Here is a 27,666-nt window from a genome sequence, read left to right on the forward strand (position 1 = left end):
GTACGGTCACAAATATGTGATCAGATGCAGCTGGGCCCCTGGGAGTACGATCACAAATATGTGATTAGAACGTTTTTGAAAAAGGTTCTATAACATGACGCAACAATTACCCTCAGGGACTTTTCTGCCATTAAACAATTTTAAGAACACTGGAACTATAGAAAGTTCGCGTAGAATTCTAGAAGGAGCCAGGAAAATAATTCACTCTCTGGGGAACGGCATTGTCTTAAAGAATTCACTCCTCAACAGGTTCATTTTGAATATGACCATCAATTCATTCAAATGTCACTCAGCAACCATAGGATGACATCAGAAAAATGGGTAACACTTTACGGTAAGGGTACATGAATCATCATGAATTTATGCATCAATTAATCCATGATTTATGTACAGTATTACTTCATTCCTTAGTATCTCATGAATCATCAGGAAATTAGGTGAGTTTATAGTTTGTCATTCGTGACCTAATACATGAACAACACATCAACTAAAGCAGTAAGTATGGGGGGCACATCATTATGATTTATGATTTATTAAGAATGATCATGATGATTTCCTTTTCTGCCAAAAATGTGGTCATCACTGCTCAAATTCTGATTTGAACACAACTTGTGCAGTTCTCTAAACACATGCCATTGTTCACACTTTAGTTCAGGGGCCACAAACATGATAAAATCATGAGTAATTAACCTTAAATTCATGTAATCATGATGATCATGCTTAAGAAATCATAAATCAGAATAATGCACCCATCATAACTAATGCTTTAGTTGATGTGCTGTTCATGCATGAGGTCATGAATGAGAGACTTTGAACTCACATCAATTCTTGATGATTCATAAGATATAAAGGAATGAAGTAATGCATTAATCATTAATTAATTCATGCATGAATTCATGATAAATAATGTACCCTTACCGTAAAGTGTTACCGAAAAAGGTGCAGTGGTCTCTTAATTTTTTTCCAGAGCTGTATCTACTTGTCTGTGTTTCATACATGATCTACAACCACACAAACACACACACACAGCATAGTGCACGATGTGCATGCATGCACCTTTGTATGTTTGTTTTTGGGAGTGTGGAAAAGAGAGAGCATTGAATGTCTGTGTGTGTGTATGTATGTGTGTGTGTGTGAGAGAGAGAGAAACACACCCGTCATCAGCCAGGATTTATTAAAGTGTGTGAGAGACACACAGAGAGAAAGAGAGACAGAGAGAGAGAGAGAGAGAGAGCGGAAAAGAGAGAGAGAGAGAGAGAGAGAGAGAGAGAGAGAGAGAGAGAGAGATGAGTGAGTGAGTGAGTGAGTGAGTGAGTACAAAAAAATATATATATTCCACACACACAATTCCAGAGAAAGGGAGACACCCTATATGTTGACAGCTTACTTTTTTATATATAAAAACCCTTGATTGAGAGTCACTTGGCCCAGTACATTTTCTAACCGGCTAACCAGTGAGCTTTGAGGAGTACTTTTGGAAGATGACAAAGAAGAAGCACTGTCATTTGCAAACCAGCTAACCTTACAGTACAACAATGTCTGCACCCTGGAACATTCACAGGGATGCCAAAATTCAGGCAAATCTATCAAAGGTTACAAATACTTTTACAGATCCATTTGCTAAAACTTCTCCAGTCACACTGTAGTCTCTCGTAGTGAATACGATGTTGTGCCTATCCTCTTCAGGGTACTGGGCCTCTAGGTTCAGTAAGTGTGTACAAGCTAATCCAGTTAGCTGTCTCCTCTGTCAATTTGCCTGTGATTGATAAGCTAATCGAAATGACTCGCTACTAAGGAAGTGCTAACTACAACACATCTAATGAAAGCCTGTGGTTTAGCGATGCCAGGCTAACATCAAGTGAAAGCTTGCTGTTTAGCAAAGTCAGGCTAAGATACTGACCTGTATATGCTGAACATAAAGACACAAAGGAATTGTGTAAAACAAGTTGAAATATTCAAAGCATGACCAGACAACAGCAACACCAGAGACCAGACATCAGCAGCCACTACAAGTCCTATGTTCTTTCCGGGCTGCAGCACAATTTTCACAGCTGGTGTTAATTAGCACCCAGTGTCTCCATAAACAGCATCGTTTAGATGAAGGAGGAGAAGCTCTCTGCTGTGCTGCTGTTCCTGTTGTTGTTGTTGTTGTTGTTCCTGTTGTTGCTGTTGTTGTTGTTGTTGTGTTTACATACAGAACAGGTGTGGGGGCAAAACCACCCTGCACTTACAGTAAAATACAGCACAGCGCTGACAGGTGGAGCCTCTCTCAGCCCCCCAACATTGTCCCTGCGGGAGCTAAGAGTACTCCTGACAAACTCAAAGTTCAGTCTGACAGGCCAGAGAACATCAGAGTGGGGAAAGAGCAAAAGGGGGGAGAAAGTTAAAGTGAAAAAGAGAGGGTGAGAGACAGAGGGAGAGAAGGAGCTGCAAAGTGGTAGCATCATCTCTTTCTTCTAGCGCCGACATCAAAGGGGGGATATGAAGAATTTAAAGCGCTGAATCTTTAAAGAACTCCAGGGACTCACTCAAATCAGTGCTGGAGGCGAGATAGCTGAACTCAAATCTCAATATAGCGCCGCTCCCCGGGTTTCAATTCATTCCCGCGTCCAAATGGCTCGTAATGAACTGATAGGCCGCCTGCCTTATTCCAGTGGCCACTTTCTCTCCCCCTGCTCCAATTGGAGGGTAAAGGGAAGGAAAGGGATCTGGGGGAGTCTGAGCACCAGGGTGCTAATTGGAATACGATTCCCAGAATGCATTAGTAGTCTAGGGATGGGGAAGATGGCAGACCCAGTGCAGGCACTGAAGAGAGGATTTCAGGTTCAGTAAATAGGAAACAGCCCCAGCATGGCAACTTTTTTGGTTTGCTAATGAGCACATGTGAGAGTGGGGACTCAGACTCAGGAAGTGGACTCGTAGAGCGAGTAAGGGGGAAAGTAGCTGGCTCAGCAGGTGTGGCGCGGTGCAGTGCGGCGTTGCCTATGAAAGTTGGAGCACATCCGAAAAACAAACCCTCTCCAGTCCGGGTCTTACCAGGACAGTCACCACTCGCAGAACTACGCCCCTCATGTTGTTCTCCAGCTTCCTGTCTGTCAGGGTACCGTTCAGGCCGTGCACGGGGTCCCAAGTGGCCAGCTAAAACACACACACACACACACACACACACACACACACACACACACACAAAAACAGATGTAAGGTCAAAAGAAAGAGATCAAATCAAAGACACAGTCAGTGGTGAAAACTCATCAAACCCAACATGAGAGAAAAAAAATACAAATACAAACCCTAGAGATTTCTGTTTGAAAATGACGCTAGTAATTAACAATTCCATCTGTGTGTTATAAATCAGAGTTGGGAAAGACACAGTAAACATCTGAAAAATGGCTGCTCCTCAGGCTTTTATTGTCCCCCACTTTTCCTTTTGTACGTGTCCACTCGTGAGCGGAGAGATCTGTGGCATGATTTGGTCACAGGAGCGTGTGTGTCAGATGTTTGCCTCCGGCTGGGTCTGCTGAGTATCGGCCTGCCTGGCGACGTGCAGCTATCACTCTCTCATTTCTGCCAGTTGGCGGGAGGCGGCTAGAACATGAGTCGGGGGTATGTGTCTGTGTGCGTGTTGGGGGGTGGGGGTGGGGTCCCGAACCCAATTGCATCGGGGCTGGATGGGGGAAAAGCAGCGCATCGCCACACGCTTAATGAGCTGGAACATCTGCACCACTAGGGCCCTTTTTTCTCCCCGAGCTCCACGGGTCTGTTACAAGGCCCAGAATACCCCGCCAAACAAACGGCTTTGCTTTCCATGCTTGCTCTGCCTGTGCCCTCATTCGCAGACTTACTCTCAAAGCAATTCAGCTTTATTCTGTCACTAATCATGGAGAGGGGTGACTAAACCACTAAACAGATCCTTTTAAGTACAACTGAAGACATAGTGGCGGAGGTACCAGTTATCCGTATTTATTACAATGTAATATATGTGCTACTACTGTGTTATAAGGATACAGATTTATCTGTGTATACTGTGGAGTTTCTTTAGCGACACAAAATCTCCTGCTTAGCATTCTGTGTCTTTTCTAGCTTTCAACGTTTATCATCTGAATAATCAGATGTAACATGATCTCATACAGATTCAAAATGAATATTTATGAAAATGCCACAAGGAGCACGAGGGGTTGTGTCAAATTCATAACAAGATATGAAATAAATACATTGCTAATGCATGGCTTGTATACAGAGCCACTTGGCTGCAAAAGTAGCATGCATTATATAAAAACAAATATTGTCATATTAAAATTCATTATGAAAAACAAGGAAACATATGTACACTGAGAGGCAGTGCATTTAGAAAAACAACTTAATTTTTTTTTTCTCTCCTCCATACACTCCTATCCCTGCTGTGTGCCACCTGGGTTTGATGCCACCTCCAGTGGAAATGCAGGGCTCTCTAGGCAGGGAGGTGTTTATCATGCAGGAATGAAGTCCACAGAGTTTTTGTTTGCCATTAGGTACTACAACAACAGAGATGCAAACTTTGGCAGCCCAGATTTTTCCGCTGTTTGAAATGCACACACACACACACACACACATATTCACAGACACACAAACAAACATAGACATACAAACACAAGCAAACACATGGACACAAAAAACACATTCAAACATGCACACAGAGATATATCTCTGTATTTATCTATCTCTCACACGCAACCCATATGTCTACTATACAGCACAATCAAAAACCAAAAGAGCTTGATCAGCTGGAGACTTCGCTCACTGCCATGCACAACTGAAAGGCTGAGGAAGTAATTTGTTCCTAGGGCCATTGAACTGTACAATGCCTCTCTAAAGGGAAGAGGAGAGATAGACTTCTCTGCTTAGTCTGTCTGCCTCTCCACCCTCTCCATGTCCATGTTTTTTGAGCACTGACTGCCCACTACTGCTTACTACTATTTTACTACTGTTCTACTATTGTACACAGCCTAATGTTTTCTCTTCTGTTTTACTGCTACACTGTTTTTTTCATGCTATATTAGCACACATGATCAATGGCTGCGGTAAGGCTTCTGATACAATACTGAATGAATGAATGGCTATAACCCTATTACCTCAATCTGTTCCTTGCCAGGCACACATAACTAAGGACTATAGCTGGACTACTGTTTGCACATTGGACTTTCTTAATTTAACTTATATAGTGTATTTAGTTTTTGGCTGGACTACTGTTTGCACCTTCACCATGACACTCACTCCCTTTAGCACATCACCAGTCCTGGCCCTGTCACTACAAGCGTCTTATGCTTGATCACCCTCAAGCACATTGGACTTTCTTAATTTAACTTATATAGTGTATTTAGTTTTTAGTTTTCTTATCTGTCTTATCTTCTACTGTCTTTATTGTACAGTGGAGTTTAGTTATATGTTTATACTTACACTTATGTTTACCAATTCTGCTGTAAGTGCATGTTGTGTGTTATGTCTGTATGCTACCGAGACCCTTGAATTTCCCCTTGAGGATCAATAAAGTATCTATCTATCTATCTATCTATCTATCTATCTACTCTGTTTAGTGACTAATTGACCTCCTCATGTACACAGATATGAGGGGAAATCTGAGAGGCAAGGAGCCAGAAGTGTACACAAATACGGTTCCACTCCTTATTTGACTTTCAAATCCTCTCCTCGAGGACACTTCATTTCCCCCCCTGAACGCTTTCTCTGGACGGCCTCAAGAACTTGCAGAAAAAGTAGGAACTGGTGTAAAGTTCAGGGCAGGAGTAGAGGAGGATAAAGAAAAAAAGAAGAAGGAGGAGGAGGAGGAAGAGGAGGAGGAAGAGGAGAGACCTTTAGCTAATACTCTGGAGTCATTTGGCTCGGTGTACTTGCTGAAAGCCAGTTGGGTTTGGCTCGTGGCAGTGGAGCTGAGCTGGCCCACGGCGCACCGTCTGGCAGGGGCCCCAGACTCCATGCCACTCAGTCCATTACGCGCCACTAACGCCGCTTTAATAACACGCGCCTTCACGCCGCGACTCCTCCCAGAGAGGAAAAATAGACCCAAAGCCACTGCACTTACTCCCCCATCTTGTCAAGAGCTTTGCAGTCAAGACAGAGAGAAAAAAAAAAGAGAGAGAGAGAGAGAGAGAGAGAGAGAGAGAGAGAGAGAGAAAAAACGACCGCTGGAGTGGACCATTAAGTGAGATCCAATGGAGTTTAGTGAATGGATGATTTGCATAACATAGTGAGTTGAGGATGAGATGGTAAGCTTGTTGTGTGACGGTCCATAAGCCGTGATCGCGCCGGGCCATATGTACAGTAGCCGCTCAAATTCCATTACAAAAGCTCATCTCTCAGGAGGTGCTCAATATCACCTGCAGCGCCTCTCCATAAAGCAAGAGAGCGGCCGGTCCCCCTGTCACGCTCAAATCAATTCTAGCCACTTAAAATTCAAGTGAGGCTCTGTGTGCGTGTGTGTGTGTGTGTGTGTGTATGTGTGTGCATGCGCGTGTGTGTGTGTGTGTGTGTGTGTGTGTGTGTATGTGTCTGCATGCGTAAGTGCGTGTGTGTGTGTGTGCATGTGCATGTGCGTATGTGTACTCATGGTCCCTTGCCCCCTGGCTCAACATGGCTGTGCCCTTTAATCTTGTTGACCACTGTGTTCTATTATTAATCCTCCCTCAGATTCTGCTGTGGAGATCCATTTTAAAGGCCTTCACAGGTTTACGTTCAAAGAGCTTTCAAAGAGCATGTCATTCTCACAACATAGTGTCCCAACGTGACTTGGGACCGTGCTCATTCAACTTACTTATAATCAGGGGCAGGCCTGACAGTGTTAGAGCTCTTAGTGATCATTTACTTTGGTCCCCTGCCAACCATTTATTATAATGGTCAATGATCACCAAACTAAACACAACCACAATTAGCTTGGGTATAGTAGCAAAATGGCATTATTTTTTTGTCATCTAATACCCATTTATTTTGTGTTCTTTTGTCATCCTGAACCTATATATATATGTATACAGTATATACGCCCCGAGAGGCCATAGGTTACACTGAAATTACAACAGCTAAGGGAGTTGTTGTTAAAACCCCCCTTAGCTGTTGTTGTTGTTGGAGTTGTTGTCATAACTATTAGTTCAACCTCCACAACATTTAGTCATTTGTGCACATCATAGTAGCAATTTCTCCTTCCTCTGAACAAATTGCAAATACTTTTGGACATATATCAGTTGCTTTCATACAATTCTCTGCTGTTTTTTAACATTATCATTTGCTTATGCCATGTCAGTCAAAATGAACCATACTTATGAATGCTGAATAGTCGTTCCCAATAAAACTAATAGTCTTCATTTCATTGCTTGAGTCATTACATACAAAATTGTTGAACTAGTTATCAAATTCTGTCACAGTGCTGTAGAATTGCAAAGAGCATACAGTAAAAATGTACGCATTCAGTGTCTTGTACTCACTTACTCAACTAACTACAGCAATGTGTAACTTTACTGTAGTTTTCAAATGGCTGTACAAGTACTGTATAGTGCTGTCTTGAGCATGTTCAGGTAGTGTCACCGAGTTCTGACCTTTTTTTGCATTGGAAAACACTGAGAGAACTGTCATAATGAAAACATGACAAAGCCATTTGACTATCTTGTTCATAAACGATGGTGTCAAGACTTCTCATTTTGATGACACTGACAGTTTCATTGACATGAATACCTGCTTTTGAGGAATGGACTATCCATTTTGAGCGACGTGCTTTTGCAGGTCATCCACTAGGTTTTGCAGTTTGCACTAATTGTTTTGAGAATTGCACTAACTTCTGTGCAAATGTTAATAGTGATGTGAGAAAAGCACCAAAGCGACTGAGAAAAACTGTAAAACCCCTCTTAGCTGTTGTTATTGTTGGAGTTGTTGTTAAACCCCTTTGGCTGTTGTTGTTGTTGGAGTTGTTGTCATAACTATTAGTTCAACCTCCACAACATTTTAGTCATTTGTGCACATCATAGTAGCAATTTCTCCTTCCTCTGAACAAATTGCAAATACTTTTGGACATATATCAGTTGCTTTCATACAATTCTCTGCTGTTTTTAACATTATCATTTGCTTATGCCATGTCAGTCAAAATGAACCATACTTATGAATGCTGAATAGTCGATCCCAATAAAACTAATAGTCTTCATTTCATTGCTTGAGTCATTACATACAAAATTGTTGAACTAGTTATCAAATTCTGTCACAGTGCTGTAGAATTGCAAAGAGCATACAGTAAAAATGTAACAGATTCAGTGTCTTGTACTCACTTACTCAACTAACTACAGCAATGTGTGCTTTACTGTAGTTTTCAAATGGCTGTACAAGTACTGTATAGTGCTGTCTTTGAGCATGTTCAGGTAGTGTCACCGAAGTTCTGACCTTTTTGCATTGGAAAACACTGAGAGAACTGTCATAATGAAAACATGACAAAGCCATTTGACTATCTTGTTCATAAACGATGGTGTCAAGACTTCTCATTTTGATGACACTGACAGTTTCATTGACATGAATACCTGCTTTTGAGGAATGGACTATCCATTTTGAGCGACGTGCTTTTGCAGGTCATCCACTAGGTTTTGCAGTTTGCACTAATTGTTTTGAGAATTGCACTAACTTCTGTGCAAATGTTAATAGTGATGTGAGAAAAGCACCAAAGCGACTGAGAAAAACTGTAAAACCCCTCTTAGCTGTTGTTATTGTTGGAGTTGTTGTTAAACCCCCTTTGGCTGTTGTAAAATCAGTGTAGCCTATGGACTCGAGTGGCTTATTGCTTTTCTAAAACTGTTACTATAAATACCTGGCAAAGTTTCATAAAGTAAAGGCACAGCAACAGGAAATGTTCTACTGCTAAGAAATATATTTCCTCTATCTGAATGGTGGCTTTAACTTTTGTATCAAGTTGTGGTAGCGTAGTAATATAGAATGAAATGCGGCCAAGGAGTATGTTCATGCTGCATTTTACAACGGCATTGAACGCAATTCAGCCAATCACAATCAAGGACTAGAACTATCAGTTTTAGACATATATATATATATATATATATATATATATATATATATAAAATATATGACTGCACAATACCATTTTTTTCATGCCCCATACCGATATGACAACCTTGAGCATCTGCGTGTATCAATGTCATGTCTTTTTCCCTCTATTTCATGCGATAACAGCTCCACTACTTTACTGTGGAAAGGTCTCTGGGCCAACGCAGCTTCCTTTCCCCCTCAGAAACCTTGCTCCAATGAGCTCATCAGCCGTATGGGGCCAAATTGGCTAAAACATTTTGTATGACCGCATAAAGCACCTGTAAGTGCAAGTGAAACAAACAGGGGGAAATGAAACATGGACACAGGCAGATAGCGTTTGCCATGCTCCCCAATGCTATGTCAAATAAATGTTCAATTGAGCTCCTATTATGTTATCATGTATAGCCTATTCTTTTTGAGTTTGTGAAGCAGAGGGGAAATAATTCTGTGTGAGTTCTGTCTTGAGTGTTTGCACGTAGTTATCTGCTTGGCTAACCAGTTAGCATACACCCACAGCTGTGGCTAGCTCATTATAATGAGCAGAGACTGGTTAAGATTTTTCAGAGGAGGAAAGTTAGGAGTGTTCCCAGTGGTATATGCTGCTCATGAACTCTTCAGTATATAATATACGGTATAATATACGGTATATGTGTGTGTGTGTGTGTGTGTGTGTGTGTGTGTTATTCTGAGGCACACGGTCATTAAAAGTCACCTCTCATCACAAACATTTCTATCACATACTAGTCAATGTCATTACAGAAGCAGTCAATATCTCCTGCAGATTTGTTGACAGCCAATCTGAGTTTTACATGCACTACACACTAATGTTTCAACTAATGCGAAATACAGTACATACATACACACACAGCCTCTGCTAGTCATTAGCTGCATTCAAATGGCTCGCCACACAACCAGGTTTTTGTCTACAAAGGCAAGTACAACAATATCCAGGCAATCAGACGGCAGCCTTCCACTGCAGAAGACTGATTACTGAGACTCATTAAGTCTGAGTCTACAACAGTCTGGCTATGCTAAGTGCTTGTGCCCGCAAGAAAAAAAACAAAAAAAAAACAACAACCTGGAGCTTGTCTGATCGATAAAACATTATCCACGCGGCCATCTGCTTGGATATGAGGGCTAAGCCAATGGGGCGAAGGCAAACTGAATCAATCCCCCTCCCCTGTCCCCTGACTCCTGGCCTGCCCTTGGACACCCTGACACGCCCTGACTAAAGGCTGAGCAAATGTGGTTGCACTCGCCCAAGAGAGATTTTCATTACCGTCTGCTTGCTAAGGCCAAACTGAGAGGTGAAAGTGAGAGACAGAAAGGACAAAAAGAAAAAGAGAATGGTAGGAAATAAGTAGGGAAGGTAGGAATGACACACAGAGATAGACAGACAGACAGATATAGATAGATAGATAGATAGATAGATAGATAGATAGATACAGGGTATCTGCACATTTTTCAAGTGCAAATTTAAAGGTTTTTAAGACCCTTTCAAGACATCTAAATGGAAAAATTAAGACTATACCATGGCGAAAAAGATAAATACGACAACTTAAACTGTTTTATGCAATAGTTTTTTTCCCCCTTTTTTACTAACTTTAACACCCACCCGATTTTGGATGTCTACAGAAGTTACCAAATATAGTATTTTGGGGAAAGAAAAATAATTGTTGGACTTTTATTGTTGGCGATTGTTGGACTTTTATTTTGACAAGTTGTCATCGTTCTGTCTTCCACATTCATAAAAGGTTTGGTATGAATGTTGAGTCATGTCTCATGAAACAGTCATGAATGCTTCATGTGCAGCTGCTATGAATGTGTTATGAACTCACCCATCAAGTAAAGTGTTACCACAAATGCTTCCCAAAAGTTACACTGGTCACCTAAAAAATTGTGGTTAAACCAGACTGTTGTACTAAATCAGATGGAGACATTTCACTTGCTCATGGTCCAATACAAAAATGTAATACCTCCCTTTTGAAAATTCAAGACATTCCAGACAATTTAAGACTTTTTTAGGCCTTAAAAACGGAAAGTTGTTTTTAAGACATTTTAAGGCTTTAAGGATCCGTGGAAACCCTGTAGATAGATAGATAGAGTTCAGTCATATTTACTATGGGGTAAACCCCTCTGTCTGTATAGTTATCTCATCTTCACTCAATATTCAAGCGCTTCTTTCTTTTCAAGTTAGTTTTGCTGAACATCTAGACAACCACGGGTCGTGACATTTCCAACTGAGCGTGCATTTTTTTCTCTGGCAAAGAGCTCAGACGATAAGAAGCCAAAACAGCATTGTGCCGCTTGAGCATGGACAACCTTATTCAGAATCTGTCTGGCTGGAAGCGTTTCCAATTGCAATGTGCTGTTATCCACTCACAGCTAAGGTGAACTCCTCAGTCCTTCTCCCAAACCCCAGCTACTGAAATCTAAAGCATAACAGAAGGACGATGAGAAGCAAAGGGACAGAGAGCGCAAGAGAGAGAGAGAGAGAGAGAGAAGAGAGAGAGAGGAAGAGCGAGCAAGAGGAGAAGCATATCCTTATCTTCAGAAGGCCAGATAAGGCCTCATTTCCCCCCACGGATGAAATGATCGACTGTCTGGGCATTCGGGCTGGTGCGGCAGGCAGGAGAATGGTGCTATTAGCATCCCATAATGCTCCAGCGAGAAGCGAACGCCCCTTTTGTTAACCGTATCGCCATCTCCTCTTGACATTTCCACATTTTCATGGAAAGGGAAAGCGCGCCTCTAATCAGAGGCAGTCCTTCGCGCATTGTGCGGCGCTAACACCAGACATGGCTGAGCTCCAGATGTGGATGGGACGGGTGGATAAGGACAAGTGGATGGGACAGGATGGGGTGGGATGGGATGAGTGGGTGGAGGTGGAGGAGCTGAATTGATCCCAGCAGAGTGGGAAGGGCCCGTTTTCTCCTTGAGGCATGCTGAACTAGTGAAGCAACACAAACACACACACACACACACACACACACACACACACACACACACACACATACACACACACACATCCATGTCAATACACACATGCAAATGCACCTCCCTCTCTCTCTCTCTCTCTTTCTCTCTCTCTGTCTTTCTCATATTGATATAAGTATATGTATTCATGCAGCAAGGTTAGTGCAGTAATCTCTGGCCCTCCAATGTTCTGTTGTGTAGGTGCTAATGCCATGTTTGTTTACATTCACACAGAAGCAAAGACACAATTCACAGTTGCTTGGTTTAAAGACTTCCTGTGGCTTTTCCAGAAGACACCTGACTCCATTATGTTTATGAGGTTCTTGAGAAGAGAGCGAGAGAGAGAGAGAGAGAGAGAAAGAGAGAGAAAGGGAGAGGGAGAGAGAGAGTTGTCCCTTACTTATTTATGCCACGCTACATAAACCCTGCACTATAACACCGTGAAGGGCGGTGAATGCGAACAAGGATGGTTTGGTCTTTTAGTGGTGGCATCAGAGGCATTGTGTTTCAGACGGGGGTGTTGTGGCTTCGCGTCGATAGCGTCCGGCCCTCAGTGTTCTGTAAACACTGAACCGCAAGTCGATGCGATGTAGTGGTCGAAATCGACAGCGGTGATGCGCTGACCAAGCAGAATAGTGCCTTCAGGGCCGGAAGTCTTTGTGTGAGCCATGAGAGGGTGTGGACTCACAGACGGTCTCCGAGGGAGGACAGAGGGGGAAAAAGGGCTAATTACCATGGAAACCCACACGTGTCGACATTTGCCTTCGATCCCATTGTACTGAAGTATCCATGCATACATGTGTGGTGGCCTTTGAATGCGATGCTGGCATACTTGGCTGGCTGGTTGGCTGGCTGTTCAAATATAAATGAAACTATGTGCAAGTGCAGTCGTTTTCACTCCAACGGTTTTTTTTTTTCCACTGCTCCTTTTTTTTTTCCCTCGGCGCTGTGACATCAAAAGATCCTTGGAAACACAGTGTTTGAAGAACTCTTTACAACCACTGAACTCAATCCTCTCTCTCTCTCTCTCTCTCTCTCTCTCTCTCTCAGTACTGGCCTGGAGCACAGGAATTTCAACATCAAGTAGAAGCATTGCTCAACTAAAAAAAAAGATTTGCAACAAATTAGAAGACTGCATGCACACACACACACACACACACACACACCAACGAGCAAAGCAGCTTTGTTAATACAATTTCATACAAATAACACATAAATACACACATCCATCATGCAGTCACACACACACAAACACACACACACACACACACACACACAAAGATGCACGTCTGCTAGTTGGATTACAGAGGCACAGATATACAGTACGTCTCCATTTACGGTTTCTTTTTTTTAGTGGCCTAAAACAAATGGAGCATGCGGAACACGACAGTGTGTGCTTGCACAGCTGTGGTAACAGGCACGCTTGCACCGGGGCCACGGAAAAGAGAAAGAAAGAGAGAGACAGAGAGCAAAAGAGAGAGAGAAAAAGATAAAGAGACTACAGCAGTGGCACCTGACTTATCGAACCATCGGACCACCGAACCCACCCACCCCCCACCCCCCGTGCACCTCACAGTAATCACACTGGCTTTGAAACAATATCAACTGATTAAATACAAACTGTGCCACTACCTGAGAAATTACAGGTTGGCGATAATCACAGTAATTTGGGAGTCTGAGCAATCTGTGAGTCTTAGGTATAACTGGAGTGGCGCACTCATTTACCACATTGGATGCCTAAAGGGGTGCTGGGTTTCCATCACTTAGGAAAGATGGCAGTAAAAAATAGTGAAAATGAAAAATACACTGGGACCATGGCGGTAAGGCTATGTAGACTTTTTGGGTTGCATCCAGAAGAATATTAACCTGACTCGCCAGATGAATTTCGTTCCGCCTAAATCTACTCACATCCATCTGGGACCTCTTCCGTTGAGAGTGATTTCGGCACCAGATTTTATGGTAGAGCCAATCAGGACGCAGGGCGGGAGTTTCATAGATGTGACGTAGCGTAGAAGCGACTGTGATGGTGCATTCATGGCACTTTGGAATGACAAGGACCGCCCCCGTGGCTACTTTGTTTTTCCCAAGGCAAGAAGTGTTCATGTGCTTTGCTGTCGGAATGTGTGACAAACACGGATGCCACAACAAAGGTTAAAACATACACTCACTAATCCTAAATAAACAACTGTATTTGCCACATGGACTACAAACGAACTACAACGTGACGACAAAAGTGATGATGAGCCCCTAACTGGGCAGTCCCAGTTTCCGACCTCTGACTCACACATTACGTGATGTGAATGACGAGGAATGATGATGTTTTCACTGGGAAAAAGGTTTTTCCGAAGCCCATGAACGCTAGGTGAGACTGTTCTCAGCGTCACAGATTGGCTTCGATGTGAGTGGTTGAAGAAGTGGCTTATCCAATCATATGCAAGGATTTTTGATAAGGCCCAGCCTTTTGAAACACCTCTCCAATGGATCGATCCCAGATGGATGAGTGGAGCTAGGCGGAATGAAATTCATCTGGCGAGTCAGGTTAGAAGAATATGTCTTCTTTGGAAAATCGAGATAGTCAGTGATGATGTAACACATCTTATCTTATGTTTGAAAGTAGGGAAGAGCCCTTGTGTACAGTTCAGGCTATCAGCCAATCTCTGATCGACTTTAATGATGAAAAAATAGTGGATGAAAATGTTACAAAAATAAAAAATAGTATGACATTTATTTAACTCTCACAAAAATGTTGAAAAAAAAAACACTGGTACAGTACATCTACTCAACAACGAAAGAGAATTTTCCCTGTGTGTATATTCACGGCAAGTTGGCCTGCCGTAACTTCCCAACTTGGCACTGTAAAGATCTGTTCCTGTCTTGTTTTCCTTGTCTAGTGTTTTTCCATCATGTCTGCTCCTCTCGTGTCTTCCTGTTTGCTTTGTTTAAGTATAAGTAAGTATATATCGTATAAGTAAGTATATACCGTATTTTCCAGACTATAAGTCACACTTTTTTTCATAGTTTGGCTGGTCCTGCGACTCAGGTGCAACATATCTATATATATGTTTTTTTCCTCCTCATGACACATTTTTTGACTGGTGCAACTTATACTCCGGTGCGACTTATAGTCCGGAAAATACGGTACTCTTTTGATCTCGTCAGGGAAATTTGGTCTTTGCATTTATCCCAATCCATGAATTAGTGAAACACACTCAGCACACAGTGAAAAGAAGCACACACTAATCCCGGCGCAGTGAGCTGCCTGCAACAACAGCGGCGCTCTGGGAGCAGTGAGGGGTTAGGTGCCTTGCTCAAGGGCACTTCAGCCGTGCCTACTGGTCGGGGTTCGAACCGGCAACCCTCCGGTAAGTCCGAAGCGCTAACCAGTAGGCCACGGCTACTTCCTGTGTCTTGTGCCATGAGCTCCTTTGTTTGTGTTTCTGTTCCCTGTGCCTGTGTCTCCGCCCCTCACCTGATCCTCATTAGTCTGTTAGTTTAATTATGGTTTCCACCTGTCTTGTTCCTTGTTCACCTGTGCCCTGTTAACCCCTGTGTATTTTAACCCTATTTCTCCCCTCAGTCTGTGTCGGTCATTAATGTTGTTGTAAGTGGTTGTCTGTCATAGTTCTATTAAAGACTCCTTTTTGATCCAAGCTCGTCTCGCCAGTCGCAAGTCCAGCTCTGCCCCGCAAACCTGTGACAGGCACATTATCCCATTGACTGCATGAAAGTAGGCTATTTATTGTACAATATTCTGTAAAGTCAACACGTTATCAAAATTAACTTAATGCAGAACTATACGCCCACACAGCTTTTGTTTCAACAGTGCACGCACGCAGCAATTACAGAAGTTGTAGGCTGGGCTACTTCTTGTTTTCTTTTATTGTCTATGGTTGCTGGTAATCAGCACACAATGCTAAGCTAATTCACTAACTCAAGACTTCAAGGTCATTATGGATATTAAATGTTTTTTTGTAAACAATGAAAACAGAAAGGATGGAGGCAGCAAAGCTAGAGAATTTTCAGATAGGCAGGAACAAGGTAGCTGGCTTATAATGAATGCTTACTAATGTTAAAGCTCAAACGCTGTTTAAAGCCATACAACTGTAAACTAGAACAAAGCTAGTATAGTATATACAGTATACTCTTTTGATCCAGTGAGGGAAATTTGGTCTGGCATTTATCCCAATCTGTGAATTAGTGAAACACACTCAGCACACAGTGAACATACAGTGAGGTAAAGCACACACAGCGGCGCTCAGGGAGCAGTGAAGTAAAGTTTCCAAATTAATAGGTTTTTGTTAGGAGTGAATGTTGTTGTACATATGTCGCATGTGAATGTTGTTACTACTAAGCGAGATGGCCACCCCACGTTGAGGGAGGTGCGCCACTGGATTAGGTGGTGACAATTGGAGTCCAAACATGAAATCCGAGGATGTTTACTATACAAACAAATATGTACCGTGCCATTAAACTAGGCACCAGGAACATACTCTTCTAGGCTCCCTGTCCAAGCAAGGCGACTTTGCAACTTTGGACCTACACACAAGACATACACACATACACAGCAATACAACGACATCCTTCAAACAAATAAGTAGAAAGTGAGTGCATATGTGGTTGCACAGTGTGTGTGTTGCACAAGACAGTCTTTCAAAAGTGTATCATAGGAGAGCGGGCAGGGGAAAAGGAGAGGCCTTCTTTTCACAGTGCTACACTACTTTTGTTGCTAGTGCTGTTATATGGGTAAGCGCAGGTATGTAGTGGAGGCTAAACGCAAGTAAACACTGTTTATCCACCTCTGAAATGTCAGAAATACAGTTTATCCACCTCTTATTAGAGTTTATCCACCTCTCAAAAGAGTTTATTCACCAATTGCAATTTTAACATTCTATAATCACACTGTATTATCCACATTCTCAATATGTACACTCATCAACACTCTAGGAACCATTTAATACCATTTATTTACTGGAGAACTGCAGGAGATGTGCTAATGTGCATAAGGAGTGATGGTTTTCAGTACAATCACTATATTTCGGGAGGGAGTGGGAGTAGCTATCCACAGGTTCATGATTACAACCATTAGTTACGGTTGTCAGTTATTTTTCCATTTACATGTCTCAGTTGGTGTCAATCTATTACATATGAGAAGAAGAGAGAGACACTGTTACACAAACCCTCATGGGAGTTATGGGGAGGAAAAACACCACCATTTTTCTTAAATCTCTACTGTGATTTTTAGTACTGACATTATATTATGAGCTTACAGAACAGATGTTCTCTTTTTCAAAGAGTGCAAATCTATCTATAAAGCAAGAAGCGTCTGTGTGTGTGTGTGTGTGTGTGTCTGTGGCACGCATATGTCGCTGACTGTTTGTCAAACTGACCTAAGATTTAGAGATGTGGCTGTGGCATTGGCACAAAGGTGTGCACTCTCGATTTTGAAGATTTTTGAATGCATATTTCAAAAATATGCTTATTTACGTGGGCGTTTATCGCTGCACTGCACTGTTTCCAAGGGGACCAGTTTCAGGGGAGCTCCACCCCATGGATCGTGTACTGACAGTTGCTAGCTAGGTCTCACTTTGATGATAGTCAGTCGCAATTTAAAAAACGGATTACTCGAGAACCGCTTGTGGGTTAAGATGCAAGATGATTTTCATGTCTGACCTCAACAATAAAGACTCCCTGTATGCAGTTTATGTAGTGACATTTAGCCTTAACTCAAAACAGGTGTTAGGCTTATGTCATTCTGATCTGTAGAAAAGTCACATGCAGCCATGCCTACATTTATTACACATGTATTAGAGGCCACATTAATTATAGGCTAATATATTATAATATTCAGTATTCATTATTGAATGCTTAGCTGGAATGATGTTTCCCTATCATCCTATTTTTAAAGCAGGCATACCTGTGGGCATGCAATTGAGGTACGGGTTTTCTTCAGGAATGGCATGTTTGAACGGGCACTGCACTAGTAAAACTAAAACACATCTGTGGAACCTAATAGTAGAATATTATTAGCAACCTATGAGAATGGAATTTATTACAAAGAAATCAGAGAAACTCTTGGAAACTATGAGAAGAAAAACATCCATTGTATATTGTTTTAATGAGTTTGACCATGCGTATGAGAACTGCTCAACAGGCTGTCATACTTAATTAACCTGCACCAGCTGGTTGATTAGTTTCCAATAAAAATATTGGCATGAATCCCCAAGTCACTCCAACAGTCTTTCAGTGACTTTCACCTCTAGTATGGAGCCTGTTACAGGGTGTCTCTTTAGTTGGGTTTGGGCAGGTAAGTGCAGTCTATAAATGCTGAAGATACTTCAACTAATGTCTGCTTTTGCAACAAACACAACTAATGTCTGCTTTTGCAATAAACACAACTAATGTCTGCTTTTGCAACTTTTGCAACAAAGACATTTTTTATGCAGTATCAGCCTTTATATGTCCTCACTACCACTGCGCTCAGACTCAAACAGGCAAGAAATTGCAAAAGTAAAATGAAAACTATTTAAAATAGGTAAAGTTGGGGTCAAAACATTAATAGGGATACAAAAGGGACTGTGCACACATGGGCTGTCCATCATGTTAAATGCACAATGAATTAAATCCTCCATAAATACAAATGGTTATTAATCATTGACTAAATATTTCTTCCGACATTTTGTATTTCAGGACAAAATACTGTCAAGGCCTCATGCCAGGGGGTCCACTGGACACAGAGAAGGCCGACAGGCAGGGCTGATTCATCAGCATCCATCTGTCAACTGGTTGTGATCTTGTGGTTGTGTCTGGAGGTCATCCTAAACCAATATCACACAGTGATCACAAATACCAGAGAGAGCCATTATTTTCTGAGCAGGGCTCAAGCCACAGCCGGAGTGAGCCCACAGGTAGTGGGAGCGTGGAGTAAAAGTCCACCTCCATACAAACAAGTCTGGAGTAAAAATGATTGACAAAGTCAATCTTTTTGGCTATAATGCACTGCATTTTTTCATCTCCCCTGGCATATTTCACACTGAAGGTGTTTGCTGTGAGTAGATGCCTATAGTCATAAACTGTAAAACATAAAAATTCCTATCATATACTGTAAAATGACCAAATATTTCAGGTAGGTAAAAAAAAAAAAACGCTGTTTTTATTAGATCATATAAAAATTGATTAACGTTGACCGCATGACCCAACACGAGATTTTCTAAGAAGATACGGAATGAAACCAAGCCAGATATCAGAGCTAATAGCCTCTTAAAGTGGCGTGGTGGGAAGCTCCGGCTCAGGCATGTGCGGTAGCATCCTCACCGCTGACCCTCTTAATGGCGCTCATGTACGCAGAACAATCATCAAGTGTCGGAGTGTGTTGGGAGCGACCATCGGTACATTCCATCGGCAAGATGGCCTCTGTCACCCAGGAAACCATTCATCCCAGCCCCTAGCTCTCCTCCCGAGCTGCTCCTCCTCTCACCACCGGGCTCCTTCCTATTTGAGGTGGTGGCCATTAGCTCAGCCATATTGCCGAGTGATTAGAAAGCATTACTCTGCACGGCCGGAGCGAGGAGCCCAATTATACGGGATCTCCCCGGATCGCCATGCTGGGATACTGATGGAGAACAGATCCCAGCAACCCGGCGCAATATATCTACGGGCTCTGGGAGAGAAGGGAGGGGGGCATGAGAGAGAGAGAGAGACAGAGAGACAGAGAGAGAGGGTGTACAGAGAAGCAGTCACAAAGCAAGAGAGAGAAAGAGGGATGTATGAAGAGGGAAATGCAAGCAGAGAGCATTGGGGAGAGACAAAGAGAGATAACATGGAGAATATGAGAGAGAGAGAATCAAAAAGAAAGATCAAGCAAGCAGGATGAATAAAAGAGAAAGTAAAGCAAGTTAATTACAGTATGCTACATTCTAAAGCTGATGATGCTAGCTACATTCTACAAACCATCTGTCTTTTAATTCTCTTTAATTCAGGGATATATCACACGGACTAAATAAACAGCTTTGAAGATACAATGTGAAAAGGAAATAATTAACCACTGGTCTAGTTGGTGGGAATCGGAATAGACTAATGCTCCAGCTGCACTGGGACAGGTAGCTCTGAGGTCCGTGGGCGTTTGATGCATTAAGCATGTATGTAACACGGCGCACAGAAAAGTAGCAGGGAAGCCTAACAGCTTGTAGATGAAGATGGTGCGTTGTTCTTTAATATTTTAAACTGCGGCTTGTTAAGTGCTCTTTCTGAGGAATACGGTGTGGAGAGTCTGTCTGACTGTGCCTAATGTCTTGTCCCACCCCCGCGGGACATAGAGTGTCTTGAAAGACCAGTGACCTTGGAATTTAAGCACTATTTAATTAGGCCAGCTGGGAGACATTCACACCAGTCCTATGCTCTGACAACCAGCTGAAATATTTTGGTAACCATAAATCTTGTTAATAATGAATAATACCCCCAAATTGTGGAAAACATAAGAGTGTTTAATTAGTGAGGAGCTTTATGTAAGCCGTTCACCGTTCACGCACACGGAGCGTTCCAGCAGCGCTGGTGTTTGCTGGCGATTAACCCTCAGAGGACAGTCTGTTTATGAGGCCTGACTCTTCTCTCCAGACTTTCTCCAGTTTGACACCCTCCGCGTCTGCCATTGCCATTTCCGCTCTCTCTCCTCGTGTCGTGGGCGCAACTACCCCCCCGTCCACCTCCGTCGGTTCAGTTTTTAATCAGAAAACACTTGTCCCGTTTACACCCCTCTTGACCTTTTCGAGGAGACGAGTAATCTTCTCCTCCGCTGAAAGGAAGCGAAATGTTAGTGCTCCGGCAGCGCGAGAGCCTCATTCAGCCGGGCCGATTATGGGTGGGCAGGGCCGCGGGCCTGGGTAAGTAATCAAACGATGGAGACTGAAGGGACGGGCCTTCCTCTCTCTGTGTGTGTGTGTGTGTGTGTGTGTGTGTGTGTGGGGGGAGCGCAATGCACACCTGGAGCGCAATGCACACTCTGCCCAGTCCACTTTGCGAGGTGCAGGTGGTGTTGGGAGAGAGAGAGCGAGAAAGAGAGAGACAGAGAGAGAGAGAGAGAGACCGAGGGGAAGCACAGGGGCCATCACTAATCCTCTCGGTGGAGGAACATGAGAGAAACGAACCACGCTGATCCAAAAGTGGCACGGGGAGTTGGACGGGGGGGCTGCTGTAATCCCGGGGTTTTACACGCTGTAATGCTGCTCGGACCTGCAGAAGAATCACAGTGGCACCAGGAGGGCTGCTGGGCGGTTTCCAGAAGTCTCCAGGTTGTTGGGGGTGTGAGGATTGGCAGGGAGAGGGGGCAGGTGTTGCCTCATGTCAAGAGTGCCGAAAACACTGCTACACTGAAATACAGTCTTGTCTTGTGCAGTAAATGTGTAACAGAGAGTGGTCCTACTCTTGTGTAGTAGAATTGGAAAAAAAATATTTTACATTTAAGCAAATAGATGTATTTAAATTATCCAGGCTGGGTGGGAGTGTTGCTTCATATGAAGGGCACAGGAAATTCTGCAGAACAGAAAGATACACATCTTGCCAAATAGTCTTTCAGTATATTTGAAGTTGTACAGTTTGATCCTACTCCTGTGTAAACACTATATAAGATTTGTTCTTCACTTCACAGATATTTTTTATCTAAAATGAAGGGATCTGTAGAGATACAGCAAATCTTCATCAGTACTGTATGTGTGCTCCTTGGGTGTTGAGTCCATGTCCTTGGCATCATCAGTAACATGCTGTATAAGCTGAGCAGCTGGAACAAGCTGACATTTTGATATTTGCTCCTCAATAAACTGAATGCCATGTCATCACTTTACAAGAGATGCCGCCCATATTTAATAAATATTTCAAGATGTTACAGATTTTTCCCTCTTACTTCCACTTCACTGAACCTTCTCTAAATTTCCCACTTATAAAAATAAGCTAATGGCATTTCCCTTGCAGTACCCTAAATAAATAAACATCAGGAACTGAAATGGAACTTCTTGACCGTCCTTGCCTAGGCAAGCTGAGCAAGCTGACCAGACTCCAAGCCTTGAATAACACAATCTCCCCTTACAGGCAGCATCACTGGAAAACAGTCAAGTACTGCTGGAAGGTGCTAAGGAGTCCATTGTTAGAAAAGGGCATCAATAAGTGACCAGGCTCAGTGCCATGGACTGTGTCTGGACCCCTACCTAGCTCACGACACATAGCCGCAGCAGGCTAGAGGTAGGAGAGAGGGAGAGAGAGAAAGAGAGAGAGAAAGAGGGAGAGAGAGAGTGAGAGAGAGAGAGAAAGAGGGAGAGAGAGAGAGAGAGAGAGAGAGAGAGACAGAGGGTGAAGTTTAACCCCACCATATGCCGTCACATCACCATTACACCATAAATAAGAGACCGCGACACAGAAAGCCTTCCCTCTAACAGCGCGGAGGTCTCAATGGCACATGGCGGATAGAAATACTTCAATTTGGCGGAGTGGGGAGCAAGACGGACAGCTCCCTGGCCCGGGTCCCGAAGTGCTGCAGCCCAAAAGGCGTGGAGTCCACTCAGGCGTCGCACGGCGGGAAGGGCATATTTTGCCACTCTGCCACATGCAATAAAACACGGCGAGACGTACCCATAGCCAAAGCAAATGCGACGTTTCCTGACATTCCTGGGATGAAAAGTTGTAATGTCCTCGCGCTAGGGGTGTGACGAGATCTCGTGGCACGAGATCTGGTGATACAAAAATGTCACAATATTTCTTGTCAAGGTAAAAACCTGTCTCGTGGAGCATAGGGGGGCGTTGAGATCTCGTGCCACGAGATTAGATAATGCAAAAATATCACGATATTTCTTGTCATGGTAAAAATCTGTCTCGTGGAAAAAAATATCCAGCTGTAGCCAGCATGACTGACGAGTCTAAATTAGCAAAGAAGATGCCCTAGCCACTTTTACTTTTTTTGTGTAGCAGCATTTTGGATGCCTGCTGGAAACAATTATACCACTAAATTACACCGTTTCCCCTAAAAGAATTGGTGTGGCTGCTTTAAGAGTGTGACATCGCTCCCTCCACGTGGTTTTGTGCCAGTGAAGTGCCGAGCTACAGTAACATGCTAGCCACCAAGTGTGTGAGGGTATTAGGCTGCGTAACTTCAACACAGGTCCATGCATCTTGTTAACTTTATGTTTTTGAAGTCATCTGTGCAAGACTGAAATAAGCAGAGTGGCAGCACAAGTAGCGGTTATGCTACTGTGTTTTAGGGAAAAGGGTATAATTGAGTGGTATTATTGTTTCTGCATCTTCTGTGCTAATTTAATCAGACTTATCAGTCATGCTGAGTGGCTACAGTCATGCTGAGTGGCTGGATACTTCTCCACGAGACAGATTTTTACCTTGATGAGAAATACTGTGATATTCTTGTTTCGCCAGATTTTGTGGCATGAGATCTCGTAACACCCCTGGTGCCAAGCAATCTCCCACTCAGGACTGGTTACAGTAGAACAGGAGGCAGGCATGGCCAGCTAAGACCGGTTTTAAGACATATGCTCTGGGTCATAGCACAGCTGCATGCCACACAAATTGACAATCATTAAGAGGGTTTTGTTTCCATAGCAACAAAAGAAAATAGCTTCAAAAGTATGCTGTCACAGCCATTTATAATACAACAATATAGGCCTAATCATGATCAACACTGGAGATTGGAAAGACTTTTTAAATCATAAATTAAATTGTGTGACCGCAATATGTAATGCAGTATGTCACTCACATGCAACATACAGTTGCATTGTTGGGCCTGACCAGGCAGGCAATACAGAAATATCTATCTGACCGTTGGTTTCATATACCTTTCATGTACCTTTCTTTCTGTTCCAGCAGATTGAACAGCTTTCTGCTCTCTATACAGACGGAACAGCCAGGTTGTGATTCTCGCCACCAACGCACCAGCAACTTTAAGAACAGACTTTCCATCTGTATCCAGCAGCTGGCTTACTGCCGTCCTCCTTCACAAAGAACATCAGTTGTTCTTCACCTTTTAACTGTCTCCTTAAAGTACCGACAGAAAATACCATGAGCGAAGTCTGAATCACAAAAGCTCCTGCTTTATGACTCACATATGAAAACACAAAGCTCAGAGCTGAATAACAAGCGCAGAGTTTTATGCCGTTCATCCTTTTGGTTTACCATCGCTAAGCATCTCTCCCATGGGCTAACAAAGTCTATAATCATTTGTGATAGCCAGTCATACAGCACAGCTTGCTATTCAAGGCACACTCTCAATTATATAGCCCTGTGGGTGTCACCCTGGGGTGTGGCCACGGGCTCTACATGGCGTCTCTTCGATGCGCGGCCGGTTTAGCGAACACAAACAGTGGTGGCAGTGGTGATGGCGTGCTCACGTTGCGTCGGCTCCCGGGTCTCTGACGGGCAAGGCCGGACGGGCAAGGAAAGGCCTTTTTCTGGGTCGACGATGCGCGGCAGCAAAAGAGGCAAGACGCGGAATGCCCACGTCAGCAGAGCAGAGCCACACCTGCGCCTGTGTGTGTGTACAGTACGTGTGTGTGTGTGTGTGTGTGTGTATCTAGGTGTCTGTGTGTCTGCGTTTTTGCATGCTCAATCGCTCAGGGCTGGCACGCTAACCTTCGGCTAGACACTGGCATTGGTCCATATGGCTGGCCTGCCAGGATGTCTGCGTGTGTGTGTGTGTGTGTGTGTGTGTGTGTGTGTGTGTGTGTGTGTGTGTGTGTGTGTGTGTGTGTGTGTGTGTGTGTGTTTCCATGTGTATGTGGTTGCATGTGTGTGTGTATGAGCACTTTATCTAAGATGATGAATAGCCTCTACAATAGTTTTGTACCTCTCCCCTTAATCTGCACCGGGCCTGAAACACAGCAAGAGACATGTCAATCCAATCTGCCCTGCCCACCTCTCCTCATCTCCTGTCATGTCACGTATAGTGGCCCAGCATATTCATCATGAGGATTTTGAGAAATTATATTATATTATTATATTCATTTGTCAAAATCAGATAGCAACAATTCTACCTGAGGTCTCTGGTGTATGTGACCGGCCTGAATGTGAAATTGAATGTGAAGGCACAAACCCATGCTAGTCTAAATCTGTTTTTTTTTTTTGAACAAATGACAAGATGACAGGAGACCTCAGTGGAATGCAAGAGGAAATTATCTCTCAACAGGCAGAGACACACTCATAAAACCCAAGTAATGTGGAGCGAGAAAAACACCTGCATGCACAGTCCCCTGTCGGTCTGCATGCTCAGTCGTAGATGCCCTTTAACAATATTATAATGGCATCTGTGTTACTGGACCGAGGGAGATGTCTCTCAGGTCCGTGGAAAATTGAAGGAGCCTGCAGCCGAAAATGGAGAGCCCAGGACATTTAACACGTTGGCAATCTGCTGGGAGCTGTCCGGGACGACGTGCAAAGAGAAGCTACGAAGCAGGACAAATCAATGAGTCTCTCTCTGTCTCCCTCTCCCTCTCCCTCTCTCTCTCTCTCTATCTGCCTTTTTCTTTCTGCCTCCTCTCTCCCCTGACTTCCCCAAAGGCAAAGACAGGCTCTATAAAGAACATCTGAATCTACCTAATGGAATGGAAAATTGGGGGGAAATGGGGATCTTTTCCCACAGGGATGTCCTTTCCTCTGTACAGTTTTCACATATTTAACATGCGGCCTTACTGACTGTGACTCGTGACCACTCGCTCGATCGGCTCGAAAGGGAAAACATTTACACGCAGCTGGCGTTCTCAAGGCGCCCGCACACACACACTCCCAGACACCGGCCGCAGTTTTTGCCGTCCACACACACACACACACACAGGCACGTCTCATCTGCCGGGCGTTTATGCTCCCATTTCTGTACATTCCATCACATCTGTTAACCTTTTTTTCTGAGGGCAGCATATTTTCATTATCACCCACATATACAAAGTGAGAAAAGAGAGTGAAAAAAAGACACTGTTTGAGTGTTGCAGGATTTATAGAAGGGGCCATCTACAGCTAATCAAGCATGGCAGGCCAGTTAGAGGACAGACCCCTATGGTGAAGCTTTTAGATTGTTGATGTATAGAGTGGCAGGCAGCGTGTAGCCTGAGAAATTAATGGACTGGAAAACTAATTCTTGCATGGAGGTAATAATAATTATGAAAGATTGCCTCAGCCTATTATTATCAATACACAGATACAGCAGTCTCTCTCTCTCTCTCTTTCTCTCTCCTTCAGCCTCTCCTCCCTTCTCTCACTCTTGTTCACTTTTTGAATGTGCATGCTATATAGAATGACAACAAAAGAGAGAGAGAGAGAGAGAGAGAAAGAGAAAATGGAGGAAAGATGAGGAGAAGGAAAGAGTGAGCAAGAATGAGAATGAAAAAGAGAGAGAATGAGAAAGATACAGTATGTGGGTAGGGAGAGAGTAAACATGCAAGTGCAAGCACCCTTTAAGCGCCTGGAGAAATTGCAGGTCCTCTTGATACGCCGGGCAAGTGCGAATCTGAAGAGGGCAGTGTTGCAAGCAGAGGCACTTGCTACATCGAGGTCACCTTGGTGTCAATGACTTTGACAATAAAGATGTGAGAGAAACTGGCTGCTAATTACAAGCTCTAAGTATTTAATGTTCAGCTTCAGTCAAGAGGTAGACTGCCTGGAGCCATTTATTTTCTGGTAGGCTAGTGAAGAGCTGTGTATTTTTGAAGGCACCTCACAATGTTTCTGTGTATTTTTGAAACCTCACAATGTTTTTGGCATCAGAGGGTCAAATTGGACAGGTGATTGTTCTTGCCGTGCGCCCATAATTTGTGCTAAAAGCCAGCACGCCAATCTTGCTTCCCGAATGCTTAACTGAACACAGACGGTCAATCCCCCGAAATCTTATGTAAGCTGTTCTGGAGATACTCCTGAAAAATACACTACCCTGAGTTAAATGCTGCGTAAAACTTGCCACAATGAATCATACATTTTCATACTGCGCTGTCAACACGACAATAACAAAGCGCAGATGGATGACTAGAGACGAACGCACAGAGCCTCCAAGATGGCTAATTAGCATAAGAAAAGATCGGCCGGTCGTCTCTACGGATGATATGAGAACAACGACATGAAAGCAATTAACCTGCTTTTCCTCTTAGATATGGATGCTACAGTACAGTATACTGAGCGGGAAGCACTACTTATATGTGATGCAAGAGCACGGCTCAACGTGATGAATTCTTAAAAACACTGAAGCGTCTAAATGGACCCCTATGGTCAGACTATCCGTTCCACTACCAATCCTGGTCCTAAAAAGTACCATGAGAAAAGCCCATATATGAGGGGCTTTGTGCAGGAACAACAACCGGTCCTTAATTCCTTCAGAAGCAATTATCTGAACTGATTAGAGGAATCTTACTAATGTAATTACTTTGCACTTAAAGATTAATTTCATCTTTGTGGGCATGGCACTGTGTGTTTGTGTTCGGCTGCCATTATCTCTAACAAGATCTGACCATTTAATTTGTAATCTAATGGCAGACGTGGGCCCTGGATGGGGGATCTGGTGCTATCATTAAGGTTTGATGTGGTGCAGGCCTGCCATAGGGACGTCGAGGGAACGGCTACTCCTCCTCCTCCTCCTCCACGCCAGCTCAAGGACAGGAGGTT

At 43.3% G+C, this 27,666-nt stretch overlaps 1 protein-coding gene across 3 annotated transcripts in view; it reads right to left on the reverse strand.

The window, feature by feature from the left end:
- Window positions 1-27,666, reverse strand: part of grid2 (glutamate receptor, ionotropic, delta 2) — a 312,935-nt gene that overhangs the window by 75,109 nt on the left and 210,160 nt on the right. For all 3 annotated transcript variants that reach the window (XR_007193537.1, XM_048243391.1, XM_048243392.1), the window contains exon 9: window positions 3,037-3,138. Coding sequence is in view for 2 of the 3 variants with exons in the window: in XM_048243391.1 (XP_048099348.1) it covers window positions 3,037-3,138 (102 nt within the window). In the remaining variant the exon portion in view is untranslated. The remainder of the gene's footprint in view (window positions 1-3,036; window positions 3,139-27,666) is intronic.

This window comes from Alosa alosa, chromosome 5 (genome assembly GCF_017589495.1).
Source record: "Alosa alosa isolate M-15738 ecotype Scorff River chromosome 5, AALO_Geno_1.1, whole genome shotgun sequence".
Taxonomy (NCBI): domain Eukaryota; kingdom Metazoa; phylum Chordata; class Actinopteri; order Clupeiformes; family Clupeidae; genus Alosa; species Alosa alosa.